This window comes from Acanthochromis polyacanthus, chromosome 13, assembly GCF_021347895.1.
Source record: "Acanthochromis polyacanthus isolate Apoly-LR-REF ecotype Palm Island chromosome 13, KAUST_Apoly_ChrSc, whole genome shotgun sequence".
Lineage (NCBI taxonomy): Eukaryota > Metazoa > Chordata > Actinopteri > Pomacentridae > Acanthochromis > Acanthochromis polyacanthus.
Window position 1 is genome coordinate 25,367,016 of NC_067125.1, and position 19,418 is coordinate 25,386,433.

At 40.6% G+C, this 19,418-nt stretch overlaps 1 protein-coding gene across 1 annotated transcript in view; it reads right to left on the bottom strand.

The window, feature by feature from the left end:
- prx (periaxin) overlaps window positions 1–19,418 on the bottom strand; it is a 59,960-nt gene that overhangs the window by 36,105 nt on the left and 4,437 nt on the right. Inside the window, exons 2-3 of the mRNA XM_051958263.1 lie at window positions 17,161–17,301; window positions 7,941–8,001 (exon numbers count right to left, since the gene is read on the bottom strand). Of these exons, the coding sequence (XP_051814223.1) occupies window positions 7,941–8,001; window positions 17,161–17,301 (202 nt within the window). The remainder of the gene's footprint in view (window positions 1–7,940; window positions 8,002–17,160; window positions 17,302–19,418) is intronic.

Consider the following 19,418-nt stretch of genomic DNA (forward strand, 5'->3'; position numbering starts at 1 on the left):
ACACTGAGGTTAAGCAAATATCTAAGCAGGGAAAATTGTACATTTCTACTCGACTTTCCCTAAAATTGAGCTGCAGCAATGGTCGTTTGAGAGGAATTAAATGATTTAAGTGGACAATAATTTTACATGTAAACTTAATTAGGATAATTTTACTCTAATTGCATGTTTGACCACTGTGGTTTTGTACTTTTGTGCTGCAACTCAACTGCAGTTTTCTTCCAGTTTGATTACAAAATAAAGAAAAGGAAAAAAAAAAAAAACACACGGCTGATGACAAAATCAGGTTTTGTGTTTTACACTTTGGGTAAAATTTATACCAAAATTTGAAAAATTGGAAACTTAAACTTGACTTTCCTTAAAACTAAGCTGCAGAAATACTAATTTGAGATGAATTCAATGAATAAAGTAACACTAATTTTACTTGTAAACTTAATTAGGATAAATTGAATACAATTGCGTGCGACTAATTTGATGCAATTTGTTTACGTTGCTTCCAAAAATGGAAAAGCTGCTGGAACCCATTCAGGGATCAATGTCTTTGTTAAATGTGCCTCCAAATCCAGACACAGAAATGGAAATTAAATGGAAATTTAGTCACAAATGAGTCGATGTGATACAGTTTTGATCTGACAGTTACTCTGAATTTCATTTACAGTGCCGTGAAAAAGTATTTGCCCCCTTCTCAAATTCATATTTTTTTTAAAGTATCTGTTTTTCACACAGGGCCAGGTAGCTTTGAATAGCTTTTTTTTGTCCGTAATAAATAAAATCATCATTTAAAAACTGCATTTTGTATTTACTTGGGTTATCTTTGTCTGATATTTACATTTGTTTGATGATTTAAACATCAAAATGGGGAAAATATGAAAAAAAAAATACCAATTTGAGCTTTTTCTTGCCACTGTAAATGTGCTGACATGTTTATCCGACTCCTCTGCGTTCGAATAAAGCAGCGTGCTCGTCTTCTCCTAAACAATGGGCCTTCAGAGGACAAAAACCCAGTCCAGTGGGGTTGTGAAAAGCAGATTTCACCTCAAATAAATGAAAGAATAAGAGGTCTGGGTTGTCGAGCTGTTGGTATTCTCGCCGCGGCGCAGATCAACATCAAACGTTCATCTTCTCTCCACTCAGCCTCTCTGGCTGTTTACACTCCGACAGACCCCAGATCTGATCACAGGGCTTTGTACCGAGAGTCAAAATGACAAAACCATGAGAAACATCCAGCAGGGCGAATCAAGAAAGGAACAAACAAGTGAACACATGCTTCACGTCGGGAACGCTGCACGACTCCTGGACTATTTTTAAACACATGCCGCCTTGTAAATGTAAATGAATCCAGCCGGTGTAAAATGTTTAAATTCCTGATACGTAGCTAAAGAGCCTCTCTTCTGAGCGCGTTGTTGCTGTCGGCCTGTAACAGCCGCTGGATTAACTTGTCTCCAGCTGACTTGATAACGAGGAAGGGTTTGTGGAGTGGAGGAGACGGCTTAAACTGGGCCTGACAGCACCTTTTGAAGAGCAAAAAAAAAAAAAAAAAGCTGCTTCTGCAAGTTTTACATGCAAATCATTTGACAGCTTTTTATCTACATACACTGGGATTAATTGTAGTCACAGTGAGGAGAAACATCCCTGCAAGATTTCCGTTTTTGTGACCTTACATGCAACCTTAAACATCGACAATCTACCCACTGACTTCAAGCATTAGTGCTATGAAGAAGCCTCTCAGTGTTCTGCAAAAGTGTGCACAAATAAATAACAGCAGAGTGACTCACGTACGTCCTCGGTTCGTCTCCTAAAACAGCTGATCCCTGTAAACAGCTGCCCGTTTCCTCGTTCATTCTCCGTTTTCACTACTTCTTCTATTGCATGAGCAGAGCAGCAGCTTCAAAATAAAGTGTGGAAAGAAATAATTCTCGCCCTGAAAACCCACCCAAAAACTCACCTCGGTTTATCAAAGCTGCATATTTAGAAGTTTTTTTTCTATTAAATCAACCCTTTCCGGCCTTAAACAGCTTAGAAACACCACTACGCTGCTCTTTCTTGAAGTTGCAGAAACATGAAGTCCCCGCTTCCTGTCCGGTGCACCTCGAGCACTCCAGCTCACCAACATCTCCACTCTGATGCAGTAAAACTACGTTATTCTGCTGAAAAAGGCAAGTGGTAATATTGGAGTCATTTAACTGAACATATTGGAACCACTAACTCATTCTGAGGAAGATCAGGATGCATTATTCTGTATAAAACCATGAAAGTCTGGATCTGTGTTTTTGACAGTCATTGATGGGTTTTAAGGTGGAACTTTCACACATTAGATGCCTTTAAACATACAAAAAAAGATACCATACACACATGTTAACAGGGTAAAAAACTCACATTTTCACCAGCTACAGTCTTTAAAACCTTGATAAGGGTGTCCTGAGATACCATTAAGCTTTTTTTTCTCCAAAACTGCCACCTTTGAATAATAAAAAACAAAACAAAGCAAAAAACAAGAAATTCCATGATGGCTTTTGTAGAATTGAAGTCCAGCTTATGATCTGTGACATAACATAAGCTTAAGTCAGGTTAATCCCCATAATTAAACATGTTCCAGGGTCTTAGCCTCAGTATTTATAATGATTAGGTTATAATAATTATAAAAATAACATTGAAGATCACATGATTGTGATCCTACTACAAATCTAACGCTGTGGACTTATCAGGACTTATCGGTCCAAAACGATACAAAGAACAACTGATTAAATTGTGGGGGTGTTTCTGAGTCCCATCAATTCCCACCGCCTGCTACATACTTAGGTCACGTGATTCGGTATCCGTACATAACATACACATGCAGAACACACACCTGTGCTCAGCGCAAGGTCATTTTTTATTGAAGATTTCATCCGTCGGAAATCGTACAAAGACTCGGCAACCTTGGTGGAGAACTGCTCTGAGTGCTTCTCTTGTTCCGTATGTGGTCATTCATAGTTTCTGTGAGAATCTAAAATGTAAACAGTCATTAAAATAAAGAAAACATTACATGAGAAGGCTAGACTTTTGGCTGGTAGTGCACACCATATATTTTGTGCTGTAGAAAAACACTCTAACTTGACTTCCAGCTTCAATGCAGCACATGAAAGCGGTTCTCATCATCCATCCAGTGACCTCTACACACCGACTTTGACACCTAATTCCTGAACACACTGAGCTCCAAGTCAGGCCTCCCCCCCCTTCTTTCTCTGCTCTCTTTTTGTGTCGGAACAACAATGACTCTCCACTTCAGCATCGAGACGGTACTTGTCAGGAGAAGTCTGCCGTCTGTAAGAGAGGCCGACGGCTGTGATTGTGATCCATCTGGGGGACGTGACGATGGGATGTGAGCTGAATAGTCGCTGCTGTCCTGCTCTGACTTCCAGCTGCAGCCTGGTGAAACCGACCCCGCTGCTCTAATCCTGCTCCTAAGCCTATTAAGAGATGGACAAGTTAATGATGTTATAGTTGGCACCTTAACGGACGCGCTGCAGCGTCAGGTGTCCGCCCAAAGAAAACACCAAAACCAATCCGGCCTTTGAGATTTCTTTGACATCACGCTCGGCAGCAGCACATGACGGACAGCTGAGGACGCGTTTGTGACAGAGGTATTATCAGCACCGGGCCAGATAGACAGAAATATGTTTTCTCCTCACGTCCTTATGTAAGAGTTCACACACGGAGGAAATACCGAAACACACTCTCACAATTGGTGGCAGTCTCAGCAGATAACGCCAAGCTTAGTGGGTCTAAATTTAGGGACAATGAGGAGGAAAACTGTTTCTATTCTGGGCTGTAAATACTTCCACAAACAACACGAGACTCTGGAGGCAGATTTGACAAGGCAAAAAGTGGCAGAAAAGAGGCTGGAAAGTGACAGGAAGGCAGCCATGTTTGCACCAATGCGTGTACGGACACATCACTGCGTCTCCACGGCAACCACTGCTCAAACAGCGCAGGACTCTAAGGCCAGAGACTCAAATATAAATAATTATCAGACACGTTTTGGCAGAGAACGGCGGGCGTGAACAGTTAAAGGGTCGGTTTACCTGAAACGAAACCAGCTTCAGCAGCCGTTAACGCAGCAAGTCGTGTTGTTGTGGTGATTTAAGGTTCGTACGAGGGGCTCTGCGTTTTATCCAGTTAACAAGGACATCGTCTCTGGAAAGAGGTCTGATTTTGCACTGCAAAAGGTCACGACGTTACATAACCTGATGTGTTTTTAAGGGAGAAGCCTCTGTGCTTTATCAGAGGTGTGAAAGTTGAAAGACTGCCAGAAAAGGAGGATCTGAGGGAAAGATGTTGCTGCACTTTAAAATATCATGTAAAACTTTAAAAAATAAGGCTGAACATGAATCCTTTTGAGTTGTGACAAACAAAAAATTCTTAGTTTTTTTCCTGTTAGATCAAACCAATTAAAAATTAGCCTTGATCAGGATGTTTTTTTTTAGTTGATTAATTCTAAAAATTTGTAGCATTTCAACTTTATTAAAAAAAAAAGAATCTTCAAATGTCATTTATTTAATTACCATAAATATGAGCACAAGTTTTTAATTTGGCAATTTTTAAAAAAGGAAATGCTATGATTATAAACAAGCTTTTAAGCTGGTGAATGTGCTCATAATTATGGTAATTTTTTATATTTAAACATTTGTGAAGTTTTTAAGTTGGCAAATTTTTAAGAAAATGAAAAAAATAAGTACAGCTATAATGGACACAAGTTTTAAAGTTCACTAATTATTTTTAAGAAATGCTAAAAAAAATTAATTACTATAAAGAGGAATGCAAGTTTTTAAACAATTGGAAGAAATAATTACAATAATTATGAACACGAGTTTTGAAGTTGGCAAATTTTTTTGAAAGAAATATTCTAATTATGAACACATTTTTTAAGCTGCCAAATATTTACAAAATAGGAAGAAAAAAAATCCATACAATTAGACATGCAAGCTTGGAAGTCAGCAATTTTTAAACAGTTAAAAAACACAATTACAATAATTATGGCCACAATTTCTTAAATTTGCTCATTTAAAAAAAGTGGCTGTGAGCTACAGATTTTTAAAGAAAATATGAAGTTCATCTTCGCCCGAGTCAGCTGGGATAGGCTCCAGGAAAAAGCAGTGTATAGAGAATGGATGGATGGATATAAAGGTCATCTCTTTTTTTTTTTTTTTATTGTGCTGTTCCTCCAAAATAACCTTCACAAGCTACATTATGTCCTCAATAACTGAATACTGATCATAAAAACACACATTTTCTACATCTGGACTCTGAACACTGCCAGAAGGTTTAAGTTCTGCATCATTCTGGAGCAAAACGGTAAAATAACGTTCAACAGGTGAACGTAAACGCAGTAAAAGCTGCAGCACACACAGTCTGAGCAACGTGGCACCCAGTCAGCAGGGATTTCATTCCCACTGAGGCTGGAGATTTCAGAGGCGTTGCTGCTGCTGCGATTCTCCCCAGATAACAGCGGCGTAACGTCCAACCCATTCAAGATGATTGAGATAGATCCCAGCATGTTTCCTGAACGCTGGAGACATCTGATGAACCAAACCCGACACACCCGCAGGCGTCCGCCGCTGGACGGGAAATGTCTCCATGTAAACAGGAAAAAGGAGATATTTTTGACAGATTCACTCCTCACACGGTGAACCTCACACACAGAAACATAAATCTGATCATGTGAGGATTAAAAAAACTGCCTCAGACTCAGCAAATAAACTCATTTCAGCAGGATCCCAAACGTTAAATGTCATGAGCTCTGCAGTCGTTTGTTTACACGAGTCTTCCTTCCTGCTAAATCCTCTCAGCGTTCCGGTGTTCAAACAGGGAAGTTCACGCTCTTTCCTACGTCAAGCGCCACTTCCTCACCAGGTCTGCCCTCTTGAAGCCACAAAAATCCACCCGCAACCCCACTTGACCCTGTAAACGCTGCTCTAAAACCCACTCCACCCAGAGTTTGTTGCCAGGAAGCTGCTATCATCATCCATCATTTGGTTCCTGACGTCATTTACGCTCAGCTCCGGGGGTCCACACACAAATATCACCTTCATTTTCCACACAGATCCCAAACCAACATCAAACAGCATTCATTTAGATGTTCATGATGTCTCCAAAACGTTCTAAAACCTGCACCTAAGCTCACGTTCACACACATTTAAAAGAGAGGATATTTTAGCCTCGGTGTTACTAATTCCACAACTGCATGGAAGTGGAATAATAAATCAATAAAAGACCATTTTTGAGGGGATTTTCGACTCTCAGGGAAGCACAAATACATTTTTTTGTTCATGGTGCTGAGCTGCAGACACAGAAGAAGTGAATTCAGGACACACATTATGGTAATTGTTCAATAAATGATGAAGATAATGTTACAGGAAATTAAAAAATATACAAAAATCACCAAGGAATGCAAGACTTCTGACCTCATACCTCAAGGAAGATCGTGGATCTGTATTTTTTTACACAGATATTGAGGAAAAAAGGATTGCAAATTTGATTAAGGGTCTGACAAGCACTCAGAACTGCTTTAAAAAAGTTTTACAGTATTTGTTCAGTTTATTTCATGGACTATAAGGCATGTTCACAGCAGTCTGACTCCTGGGGTGCAGACTTTGAATAGATGTCTTCCATTTCTGCCATCTCTGTGCTACTGTTTTGAAAATGCAACTTTTACAAAGATCTGGATTGTGCAAAAAGTCAGGAGTGTTTGGTTCTGCTGGTGAATCTCTGCATATGTAAATGTTCCAAACATTTCTGCACCATCACTGCATTTTGGATTTAGCTCCACCCAGTTGGGATTGGATTAGAGAAAGAAACAAACAAATCAGAGGGTTTTTCCTTGATGCAAATGTGCCTAAAAGTAACATCAATAGAGAAGTTTTGTGTTTTTGCAAAATATGGCCGGTGGTTTGGAATTTTTATTGCAGATTTCCTAAATTATTTCAAATTACTAGTGATCCCCAGGTGTCAATAGTCCTCTGGGATAATCAGGATTTAGACTAAAAACATGCTACACTTGATAGTATTTAATTCTAAATGTCAAATTCCTATAATTTAGTTTGAGAATTTACTCTTCTGATGGGTTTTACTATTTCTTCAGATGAGGCTCCTCCTGAATTAGCATCCAAAATGTTCTTTTATTTAGAATTTCCAACACAGCTTTCATGATTATGAAGAAAAGACGCAGATAAAACTAGAAAATCTTGAAACAACTAATAAAAAAAATCACCTCAAATCACTCAGCAGAATGATGATGAGGTGCAGCAGACCATTCTGCAGCACCCACACACTGCTATGATTACGAATATTAGCTTTATTTTCACATTGTACCTTTTGTACTCTATTTTATTGCCAATACCAACAATTTTTGCACCTTTTTCTTGGACATACCAGCAGTTTTGGCCAATGACTGCACATTTTTTTGTACATTTTTCTTGAATTTAACACATGTGAGCTATTGGATGTGTTGAATTTCACCAAAGGAATGAATAAAGTATCTTTCTATCTATCGCTCAATAAAATTTCAACACCACGTTGGTGACACTGCAACAAAAATGCAACTTAATACTGGGTTTAGCTTCAGTATTTTCCCAAAATACACCAAGCCTGGCTGTATTTCCTCCACTTAAACTCACAACCAGTCTTTGGTAAGCAGTAGCAGCCGTAATCAATGAATCAGCTCACTTAAACTAGCAATAGATCTCTGCTTAATGGAGCTAAATAGGAGCACCGATAATGAAGGCAACAGAAATAAACAACCAGCAAAGCCTCATCCTGTCCAATCAGAGCGTCTGATAACTAATCAACGACCCAGCGTCTGTTGATCATGGATTACGTAACTCGTTGGTACACATATTGGAGACGCTCCATCACTTTGCGGGTGTGTTTTGGCCTCGGCAGCCACTTTGGGAGACCACACATACCAGGCTGAGGGTTGAGCTCGGAGCTGGAGGCCAAGTGGATCCTGTGACCATCACACTGCAGCTGTCGTTGGTGTGTAACATTAAGACAGCGGCTATTTGAAATGACCGAGCGCCGCCACCAGCAGCTCTGACAGCTCATGAGGCCGTATCAATAGACTCAGATAAGGTGTGTTTAAGCAAAAAAATATGTTTATGCTGATTTATCACAGGTTTAATCTACTGAAGGTCATCTAAATAGCACTCAGGAGTCTGTTAATGTACAAAACAACAACTTGAAGTCTAATATTTAGCATATTTTAACTATTTTTTGGACTAATTTGACTGTAGTATGTGTGGCCTTCAGTGATGCCGACCCCACCCAGCCGACACTCCCAACGGTTTGAATAAACGCCACGAGCAATTTTCAAGTGACATTCGACCCAGGTCTGATTACAAAACACTCCTATAAACTCGGAGCACGGCGACGTGTCACGCTGCAAATAGTTACCACGAACCCCAGTGAATACTCATGTGTTTGTAACCAGCAACTGGCACGCTGGAATAAACACAAGCGGCAGCTGTCCTACTAAAACTGTCTTTGCGTTTAAACAGCGCGCTATTGTTATGCTCTCCAAAGTCAGCAATGTGGAGTCTGCAGGCCGCTCCATAAACCATCCCGCTCCAGCTCCCGGAGTCAAAGCAACATTTCAGAAAGTTAAGACAAAGTTTTCAGGCAGATTTGGAAGTGAAATACGCAAACACAGATGCGCTCGTGCTGCTGCAGTTCCACAAACAGTTCCCAATAGTGACATATCAGCTGTGACACCTGCTCTCTTCTGAGCACTAACAACACATAAAACTTCCACCTCTGACTGCACATTTTCCAGAAAGCAGCAACAGACTGTCAGCCGGCCGTATTCAAGCTTTCCTCCATGAAGCCTACCTTAACGCTCAGCCTCCAGCTTCACTTCAAAGGTGACAGACGTCCACCTGCAGCAGCACAACTTCAACCTCTCCCTCACAGCCGCTTCCTGTCACTCAGCTGCTTCCCTTCTACTTCCTGTTGGTACACTTTTTAAAACCTTTTCTCTCTTCTCTCTGTCTAAAGCCTTTGCCCCTTCTTATTAGCCATCCTGTTGCTCCCCTCACTGAGACCTCAGGCCTGGACCGGGCCCATGGCATCTCCAGGAGGGACTCATCCGGCCGCCTGATTGGCCGGAGGGCAGAGAGATGCCCCCATATTAGGGCAGCGGGAGGCGGGGCTTCCCCTCCGCGATAAAGGAGGGAGGAGAAGGAGATAAAGTTTGTGAAATAGTGGAGCGTCTGTACGAGCAGAGAGACGGCTGATTGTGTCTGAGAGGGACAGAAATACCTGGTGCATGTTGCCACACACAAAAACTGGAGTCAAATTTGTTTTATGAGAGTAGATTTTTACCGATTCAGCAAAGAAAGAACTCCAAAACTAAATCCTGCATTGATATTGAAATGATTTCAAGAGTTTAGCTTCTTTTGCAGGAGAGTTTTTAGAACTACATAGAATCCTATCAAAATGATTGTAAAAGCTTCACAAACAGGCCTGTCTGCATCGGTAATACTGAGTTAACACAGACCACAGGCTGTAAAAGCAGAGCTCAAAGGTCCGGCTTTCTACTCTGGATAATGCTCCTCTTCAGCTACTGTCCAGCTGCTGAGTTTGCACAAGACTTGATTGATCTGCCATTAAGTTTTAATCACTTAAAAAGGGACAATTTCCAAAAATGCGAAGAGCATTCAGCCTGCAGTGATTAAAGCCTGGTAGCTGTGTGACATTCAGTACGGGGATTTTCTGTCCTGGAAGTTGTCAGCTGCTGGTTGTTTATGCTCCGGTCGAGCCAAAAAAAACAAGAAAACAGCCTCTAAATAAGATCCACTCTGCCCTCTGCTTACAGTAAATGAATGTCTGGATGAATTTTCCAGCAACTAATGCTGCCTGGAAGTTATTTTTATCCCAAACGGCTGAAAATAGAGACAGCAGGCCTTGGATCTCGTTTTCGAGAAAGTGTGATGTATTTCAGGGGGAGCAGCTGCTGTCCTGAGCTGAATGTTTGGTGTGGATTCAGCTGCTCGTCTTTGCCTATCGGTTTGTCTGTGTAGGTTTCCTTCAGTGTATTTACACATCATAGTTGAATACGAGAAGGTCTGAGTGAACCAAAGACCTCCTAATTGCCAGCTACAAACCAAAATACATCGCCTGTCTAAAAAAAGTCAAAGAGCAAATCGGTAAGAGCCTTCCATTAGATAATTCCTGCAGTGATTAATATGTTTCAGCTGCAACAACTTCTTTAACCCTAGCTGATGCAGCGAGGAGCTTCTCATTTCTTAAACAACCATGATGGAAGACATATCCTGTGGTCATGGAAAGGATGTTAATCTGTCTATGAAGGGTCAAATTATTGGCTTGCATCAAGCAAAGAAAACAACTAAATAGATTTCTGAAACTACCAAAATCAGGAGAAGAACTGTCCAACGCATTATTAAAACCTGAAGGATAGTGGAGAACCATCATCTTCAAGGAACAAACTCTTGGCTGATCATAGGGAATCGACAGTAGAACTCACAGCTATGTTTAATAGTGAAAGTAAGAACATTTCCACACCCACAATGCAAAGGGAACTCAAAGGACTAAACGGCTGTAGCTCTAAGAAAACCACAGATCAGTGAGGCTAATCAGAACAAAAATGGCGGCTCACATTGTGAATGAGTGGATCAGGGAGCATGAGATGGATTGTCCTCCACAGAGTCCAGACCTCAGCCCCACTCAGGATCTTTGGGATGTTCTGGAGAAGACTTTGTCCGACTCTCCCATCATCAATAGAAGATATTGGTGAAAAATTTATGCAACTCTGGACAGAACACTGCAGAAGCTTATCAAAGTGATGCCACAGCGAATGTGTGTCCTTCTCAGAGCTAAAGGGAGTCCAATGAAATATTAGAGTGTGTAACTTTTGTTTAGACAGTCAGTGTATTATGCAGCAATGAGAGTCTTTGTGGATCTTTGTAAATGGTCTTTTCCACCACAGAGGTCACTGAATGAGCTGGTGAGGACACACAGGACTCAGAGCTTTTGATAATTTCCTCCTACAAAAGTAGGAAAAAGTCCCTGCTCGAATGTACACTAAACAAATTTCATTAAAAAGAGTCAATTTAGATACAAGACACTTTCATTTAACGTGGTTTCTCTGCGTTTTCTCGCTGGTCAGTGTTTGAGTAAGCAGCGTTTTATTGAATCCAGGTGGCACTAATGCGAACAAAACTCCACTGACACACCTTCATGCTCACTGAGGTGGACATGGAAGTTATTCAGCTGCATAAAAGGAGTTTGGACCGTCTCTTGGAAGTAAAATCCCAAACACAACTGCAGATTCAGCTCATAAATGCTTGTTAACGGCTAGAAAAAGTCTAATATTTATATTGCATCATTAAATGAAGTTAAACTCTAAAGAGCAGTGCTTTATTTGTGTATCTGCATGTCTAAATGAGGAGACAGTCACCACATTAACAGGTGAAAATGACAACAAAGTCTGTTTCTAACATGCAGACAGTCGTTCGTACCTGCTACAATGTTTCATGTAAAATCTGCTGTCTGTCTCGGCAGCGTGTGAGTGTATTTTGGTAAAACTCCTGCTGCACTTTTAGGTGCCGAGCAGAGTCGCGACACTAATTACTGGAGGTCACAAAGTGTGTGAACTAATCAGAATGATAAAGGCGTCAGCTGCAGGGAGAGCCGTCTTTTTGGAAGGTGCATTTTGTAGACCATACATTTAATAAATGTATAAAAATCTGTCTTTTTTTAATTTTTCTGGTCAACTAATCCATGCATACTGGAACACCGCAGCTTCTGCATGCCTCAGCTACAATGGACAGATGTTTTTATTTATTATTCCACATTTCTGTTAGATTTCTTGCACATTCTTGTTGTAATTTTTCTTAGTTCCCATATTTTCCAGCAGAGTTTGAGCAGAAGTTTAATCAAAAATGATACAATTGTCAGCTGCAGTGGGAAAATTTTTGTTTTGGGGGGCATTTTGTGAAGCAAAATTCTTTTTTTCTAACTTTTCAGGTCAACTAATTGATGAATATTTGAAGACCACAGCTTCTGAAATACCTCTGATACAATGTACAGGTGTTTTCACATTTTGTTCTTCTTTTCTGGACTGGAAAAAAGTTCTTCTTTTCAGTTGGATTTGTTGCACTTTTTGTTGCCATTCTTATTAGTTCGCACAATTTACTTAAAAACTGAGCAGAAGTTTAATTGAAAATGCTAAAAATGTCAGCAGCAGAGGAAATCATCTTGTTTTAGGGGGCGTTTTGTAGAGAAAACACTTAGTAAATTTATAAAAATATGTGTTTTTCCAACTTTTTAAGTCAACTAATTCATGCATATCTGAACACCGCACCTTCAGCAGACCAGCAGTGCACAGGTGTTTTTATTTATTATTCCACTTGTCCTGTCTACAACCATCTCCGTCTCTCCTGTTAAGCTTGTTGCACTTTTTGTCATCATTCTTATTAGTTGACACAATTTCCAGCAGAGTCTTGCAAAACTGAGCAGAAATGTCATCAAAAATTATAAAAATGTCAGCTACAGTGGGCAATACCATGTTTTGGGAGGCATTTTGTAGAGCAAAGTTGTGTTTTCTAACTTTTCAGGTCAATTAATTCATACATATTTGACTCCCGGCTGGTGTTTTCATTATTATCACACTTTTTATGGACTACAAACATGTCCGTCTCTCCTGTTAACTTTGTTGCACCTCATTCCCACCATCATCATCTTACCAAACTGAGTAGAAGTGCATCTAAAAGCTTTGAATCTCCGTCTAAACCACATTAATCTGCAGATCGATGCCCCTGGACACATAACGCCCCTGCAGAAGCAGCAGAGCAGCGTGCAGCCCTGCAGATGAGCTGTGGACGTTGCCAGCGGTGAGATGCTGTCAGCGCAGATCAGGCAGCCAGCACTGTGTCAGCTAACATGGTCATTGTTGCATTCCAGCTCCTGCACAAAGCCAGGATTTAGAAAACAGGGCCGGGCCAGACAGGGTGAGAAAGTGAGGGAGAGAGAGGGGGGGAGGAGGAAGTATCGGGATGCACATAACTTCTATGGAGAGACTTAAAAAAATTCAATCTTTCGGGGATTTTCATGTTTTCACCTGCGACTCGTGAAGGGATTATTCATTTTAGTGCTGTGGTTCTGTCCAGTTTTTGGGAGGAGAGGCTGTGTGGAGGGAGGGGTGAGGTAAGAGGCTGAGGAGGGGTGAGGAGTGGCATCGGGCACGAGGTCCCACCAGACCACAGCTATGCCCCTGTCAGCACTTAAATGGGCCAGGAAACTGGAGCAGGCTGTGTGTATGTATGTGTGTATGTGTGTGTGTGAGTGTGTGTGTGTGTGTGTGTGTGTGTGTGTGTGTGTGTGTGTGTGTGTGTGTATGTGTGTGTGTGTGTGTGTGTGTGTGTGTGTGTGTGTGTGTGTGTGTGTGTGTGTGTGTGTGTGTGTGTGTGTCGGATCCGTCTGCCCGTCTGAGACTGAGGATATCAGAGTTCACTAGAGGTTATTATCTTTGATTTTGCCCCCCATGGCTCGGAAAATACTCATTTCTGATTGGCTGTGAGGAGTTAATCAAACTTTATCAACCGTACAACTTCACATTCAGTATTTTAATCTCCATTACGACACAAAACATGTAATGTTGCCTCCAAAAAGAGTTTGTAACAGCTTTTTGGACATGCAAATTGCATATTTTGCATGTAAATTTGTGTTTTTTCAACACAAACAAGCACATAAACTAAATTAACTGACAATGGTGCTTTTTGTGGGACGTGTATTCTATAGAAAACTCCACATACGGTACATAACAACATGCTAACTCACTAAGAGTCAGCTAGTCGTGAAGATTCAGACTCTATAGTGGTCTAGATGCCTGGAAACATAGCCCTGTCTGACAACATCACTGTAATTATAAGAATTACATTTTTAAATCACAGTACTTGGATAGTGTTTGTGTTTTTGTAATTAATTAGCAGTCAGGACTCACAGCAGGCAGAACAAGAAAAGCACTCAGAGAGCGCAGTACTCCTCCAAGGCTGCTCATTCCCCTATATGGCACGTCACCTAAATATGTAGCGGGCCACGGGAATTGATGGGACTAAGAAACACCCCCACAATTTAATCAACTGTTCCTTGAATCATTTCTGATGGATAAGTCCTGTGAAGTCCATAATAGCTGATTTGTAGTTGTATCACAATCATGCGATCGTCACCAGGCAGCTGATGCAGTGTTCACTTGTTGTCATGGTTACAGTGACGGCGTGCCGCTATCTGGCATTGATACAGAAATCTTTAACAAATCAGTGGATCCAGACTATAAGCCACATTACTGCCAAAATCTAATCATTTGGTCCTTGTGTCATTTCTGACCTTCTCTGAAAATTCCATCCAAATCTGTTGGTCTGTTTTTGAGTAATGTTGCTAACAGACAGACAGACAGACAAACGTACGTCGACTGTCACGTAACTGCACAATGTTCCTTGGCAGAGTAATAGCACACTCAAAAGTGTCTTGAGAGAGAAATAACCAACCAAAAACTGAAAAACTTTCCATATTATTGCCTTTTTGACAGATGGATGCATAAATAAAAGCAGCATTGCAGTAAATGTGTTAGTTTTTGTTTCTTGTATGAACAAACACAGAGAGAAAGCAGATTGTTGTTGCTCTCTTTCTCTGCACACAAGTGTTATCAGAGACACAATGCTGCTTCCTCACTCAGCTTCACCTTTACCTGCGACTGATCGACCTTTCAGCCTGCTGACCCGACCTGAAGGTATTAATAGAGATGAATGTGAGTGGTCCAAACACTGCTGCTGCTGCTGTGAAGCTGTTAAAAAGGGGAGGAACAAGATCTCACTGAGATTCTGCAGATTTGTCTTGTTCATTCGAATTATCGCAAGGATGATGTCTTCTGTTTAGAAGACGTGGACTGAGTGACAAGTTTGAGCGTTTGTCATTAAACAGAATCTCTTACTAAGAAAACTGCACTGAGTTTGTCTTCTTTTTTGTGCCATTTAAAAGAAAACTGGATTTAGAAAGTGCACAACAGTCACAGCCTACTGCTGAGATCACTGAAAATGAATACAAACTTTATAACTTTTACCCAACATTTCGATGCTCCAGCTGCTCCATGAAAAACTACCATTTCCACAACACAACAGACACACAAACTGAGCAACTAGCTGCCAAAGAAAATCATAAGAGATCATCAAATTTTCCCAGATGACAGCAGAACCAAAAAGAAAAACAGTGGACATTAGACATAAATGAATGCGTTGCAGGTTTGGTTGTCGGCTAATTAATAAGACAATGATAAGACATGATGGCTGTAGTTTGTCTTGATTCTTAAATCACTTTTAAGTCCTGAAAATCACTCCTGATAAATGCAAAACTGACTCAGTTGCCTTCTTCTGTGTTTTTACTGTCATTTTACTTCCTGTTAGCATTATTTTTGAAAAAGCAGCAGGGAGATTGTTGCCTATTTTTAACAAAATCTGATTGTCGTGGTGTCCTAAAAGCTGAAAACAGCACATATAGTATAACTTCCAGACCTGCAAATTGGTTTTGCCTGTCTGTCTGTAGACACAGTTGGTTTTTAACCTTAAATGTACAGGCACAGTTGATGTTCCTGTCTGCTGTTATGGTTGTAGCACAATAAAATCCAGTTTATGTTGTGGTAAGTGGTGAATTTACACTCCACTGAAAGAAAGCCTTTGAAGATTTGTCTCTTTTTTTGTGCAAAACCCTCCATTTTCAGGCATCAGAATACAAGTTTCAGTGTTTAAACTGAATTAAATGATGCTAAAAAGAACCAACAAGTCACCAAAACTTTCACCTTGTTAGCATCCCAAGGAATTAAATTCAACTTTAAGGGAGATTCAGACCAAATATAGCACCAATATCAGCAAAAAAAACAACCAACACAACCAAAAAAAAAATCACCATCTGGTCCACATATCACCAATGAGAAACCATCAATCTACAAATGAATACCAAGAGAATAAGACTGAAGCTGCTTCACAGTATTTAGAGTCTCGCCAGAGACTGATTTTCTGTATCTTTAGCTCCTGAATCACCAAAACTTGAAAACTATCCAGAATCACAGTGTTTTGGAAACCATAAACCAGTCCTATGACTCTCCTATTTGTGTCCATATCCATATATAATCGCTAAAAAGCATTGTAAAGAGCAGAAAAGGAGAAAGAACAGGGTGAAGAAAGCATTTGTATTCAGTCAGCATCGGAGGATTTTCCAGTATTTAGCTGCTGCTGGTGTTTGGTGACAGTCTGAAGAGCTTCACTTCTCGTCTCCGAGTCCCTGAAGCTGATTCATTGTAAGTCACTGCAAGTATTACCGTCATCGAAAGACTCTTATATCAACTCTGCTCTATATCCCAACATATTTGCTGCTTCACGGCTGCACCATATTCCAAAATAAGTCAAAATATAAGAACTAAACTCCCTTATGAGGAAAAAACAAGCAAGAAAAGCAGAATTCGGAGGCTGAAATTATCAAAATTTGTGTTTTTTCACCTAAATCTCAACAAAATTGCAATAAAAGTCCATTCTATGCTCAACAACTCGATCATTTTTAAGAATCCTCTACTGTTTTTCTTCAGATTTGCAAAAAAAATTGCCACTTTTAAACTGGTTTTGTTTACCCTCATCTACAGACTTTTATATAAACTCTGCTCTATATCCCAACATATTCCAAAAGAAGTCAATATATGAGAATTAAACTCCCTCGCAAGGAAAAAAAACAAGCGAGAAAAGCAGAAATTTCAGGCTGAAATTGTCAAATATAGAAGAAGATGTGAAAAGAACATCTGTCTTCAGGTCTGACAGCTGACATAAATTACAAACGATTGAATGTTTTTCCCCTAAAACTAAGAAAAATCACAAAAAAACTCTATTGTAAAGAAAAAACAGGCAAGAAAAGCTGAATTTAGTGGCTGAAAATGTCAAAATGAGTGCTTTTTCACCTCAATCTCAGCAGAATCCCAATAAAAGTCGATTCCAAGCTTAACTACTACAGCATTTTTCACTAATCTTCTACCATTTTGGCTGCAGATTTGCAAAAAAAAAAGAAAAAAAGCCATTTTAAAGCAGGTTTTGTGGCTGCCTGCAGTCGATTAAGACAGTGATTCATGCTGACCTGCATCAGAGGAAGGCGTCCAGGTGACTCTGAATATTCCACGCAGACACTCACACATGGTCCACAGCGGGAAGCCCAAGCAGGAGAGGCGGCGGTGGAGCGGCCCACGCTCAGGCTGCGGGGCTGGGGGGAGCTGGGAGGCTGCTGGAGGTGATCCGGGGCTCAATTCGACTTGTTTAGGCCCAAAGGCTCCGGCAACTGAGCTACAGCGTCACCGTGGGTCCCAGATAGAAAGAAAGCAAGAGAGAGGGAGCGGGTGGAGAGGTCGCAGGACTGGGGGAGGGATGGATGGATGGATGGATGGATGGATGGATGGAAGGATGGATGGATGGAAGGATGGATGGAAGGATGGATGGAGGGCTGTCTCATCCATGTATGTACATATCAACATATGGACCAGTGAACTTTGGTTTTCCTCTGCAGGAAACAGATGGATGGATGGATGGATGGATGGATGGATGGATGGATGGATGGATGGATGGATGGATGGATGTTTGTGAGGGAAGGGTGACACCAGCGAGACAGGACAGAATAGGGGTGTATTAGCGCTAGTGGACAGTCAGCAGTTTGCGGCGACCCTCTGTAAAGCCCCCGTCCATTGTCTGCGCCGCTGGAGGCTTTAGCCGTGGCCCGGTGGGACTTGTTACTGGGCTTAAAGGGGCTGGACACTGGATCCCAGTCAGACACTGTGACAGCCAACAGAAGGGAAACATGACCTCTGCTTATAGCAGTTCATCACCGAATGATTCACTGAATTTATCCAAAGGTAAAAAGCTCAGAAATGATCCCCCGCTGATGATGTAAACCTTCAAAAAGAGCTGCACTCAAACAGAATGAAGCAGCTAGTTTCAAGATTCAAAGCCGTTTTCTTATTGTTTCTGGCAGGAGGATGGAAATAAACAACAAGCGACATGTCAGCTGGTGTGTTTTTGAAATATTTGTTGGTCTATGGCTCAGAGAACTTGATATCTGAATCAGTCCAGCACATTTTAAAATGGACGTAACAACAATAGCATGTTTGGACTCTATGGAGTCACATGACTAAAGGTCAAAGGCTGTCACTTTGTCATGTGTTTTGTCTCTCTGAGCTGCTAGTGGAAAAAATTGGGATGATATCCAGATATATTTGGATCCAGTTTTACTCATATTTATGCAGCTACAACAGCAAAAATACAACATTTCTCATTCATTTTTACCTTTAGAGGTGCAGGTCAGACTGACAGAGAAAATAAACTGTTGCTCCGACAACTTTAGCAAACTTTGTACAAGTCCCTGTTTGCAATAGAAAGGTCATTCCAGAATTAGAATTTCTGAAAAATCAAGCTTCTCTTTTACAAATTTCTACTCCATATGAATCAATAATAGGTAATAAACCATAAAAGGCTTGTTTGGCTCAGCTTACACATCAGTGGTAGCATTTTTATTCCATGTTTTATGTGTTGTTTGCTAACCCTACTCTAATCACAGTAACAGGGTTGCTAATCCATGCTAATGTTAGCTTTTCCAATAATCTGTGTCCAAATAACATAACATGACATAAAGCAAAATTCTCATCAAAAACCTGAACAACAAACTGGTGTCTCCGCAATTTTACAGTAAATGTATTATCATGTGCTCAAAACACATAATTAAAGGCATGAGAGGAGATTTAATTTCCTACGACTTTGAACGTAGCATGCGCATGCACACATACAACCTCCCCCCTCTTAACATTTACGAAGAAACGCCCCCCCCTCCAGAAACTTGCGTAGGACTCGTGAAGTTGTCTTTTACAGCTGGGTCCCCCTGGATCTTTATCTGCCATTATGTAAAAAAATATGAGCAAAAAAAGTCGCCAGCTAACTACGAAGCTATACCAAAGGAACACATACAGAAAACACGTAAGGCCAAGGCGTACGTTATCTACGTAACTAGGCCTGAGCCGGAAGATTTTTGATTGACAGGAAAGGGAGCAAACCAAATGCCTCGGTCTGAGCGCGTTGATTGGCTGATGTTTTTCAGGTCCTGCCATGTCCACAGTTATTTTTTTTATTCTTTTAGAGACCATACATACAAGTCCACTAAAGGTCAGTATATTCATTTTATGTGAATCAGACAAATTAAACAAAAAAAAAACATCCTCCATAATGCCTTTAAATGTAGTTAGGTTACATATTGAGGCTTCTGTTTGTGATTTTTGTGGTCAAAGATGAGTTCTAATCAACAAATGAATGCAATTACAACAAAAACAGAGCATGAAACATACTTTTTATGCCCAC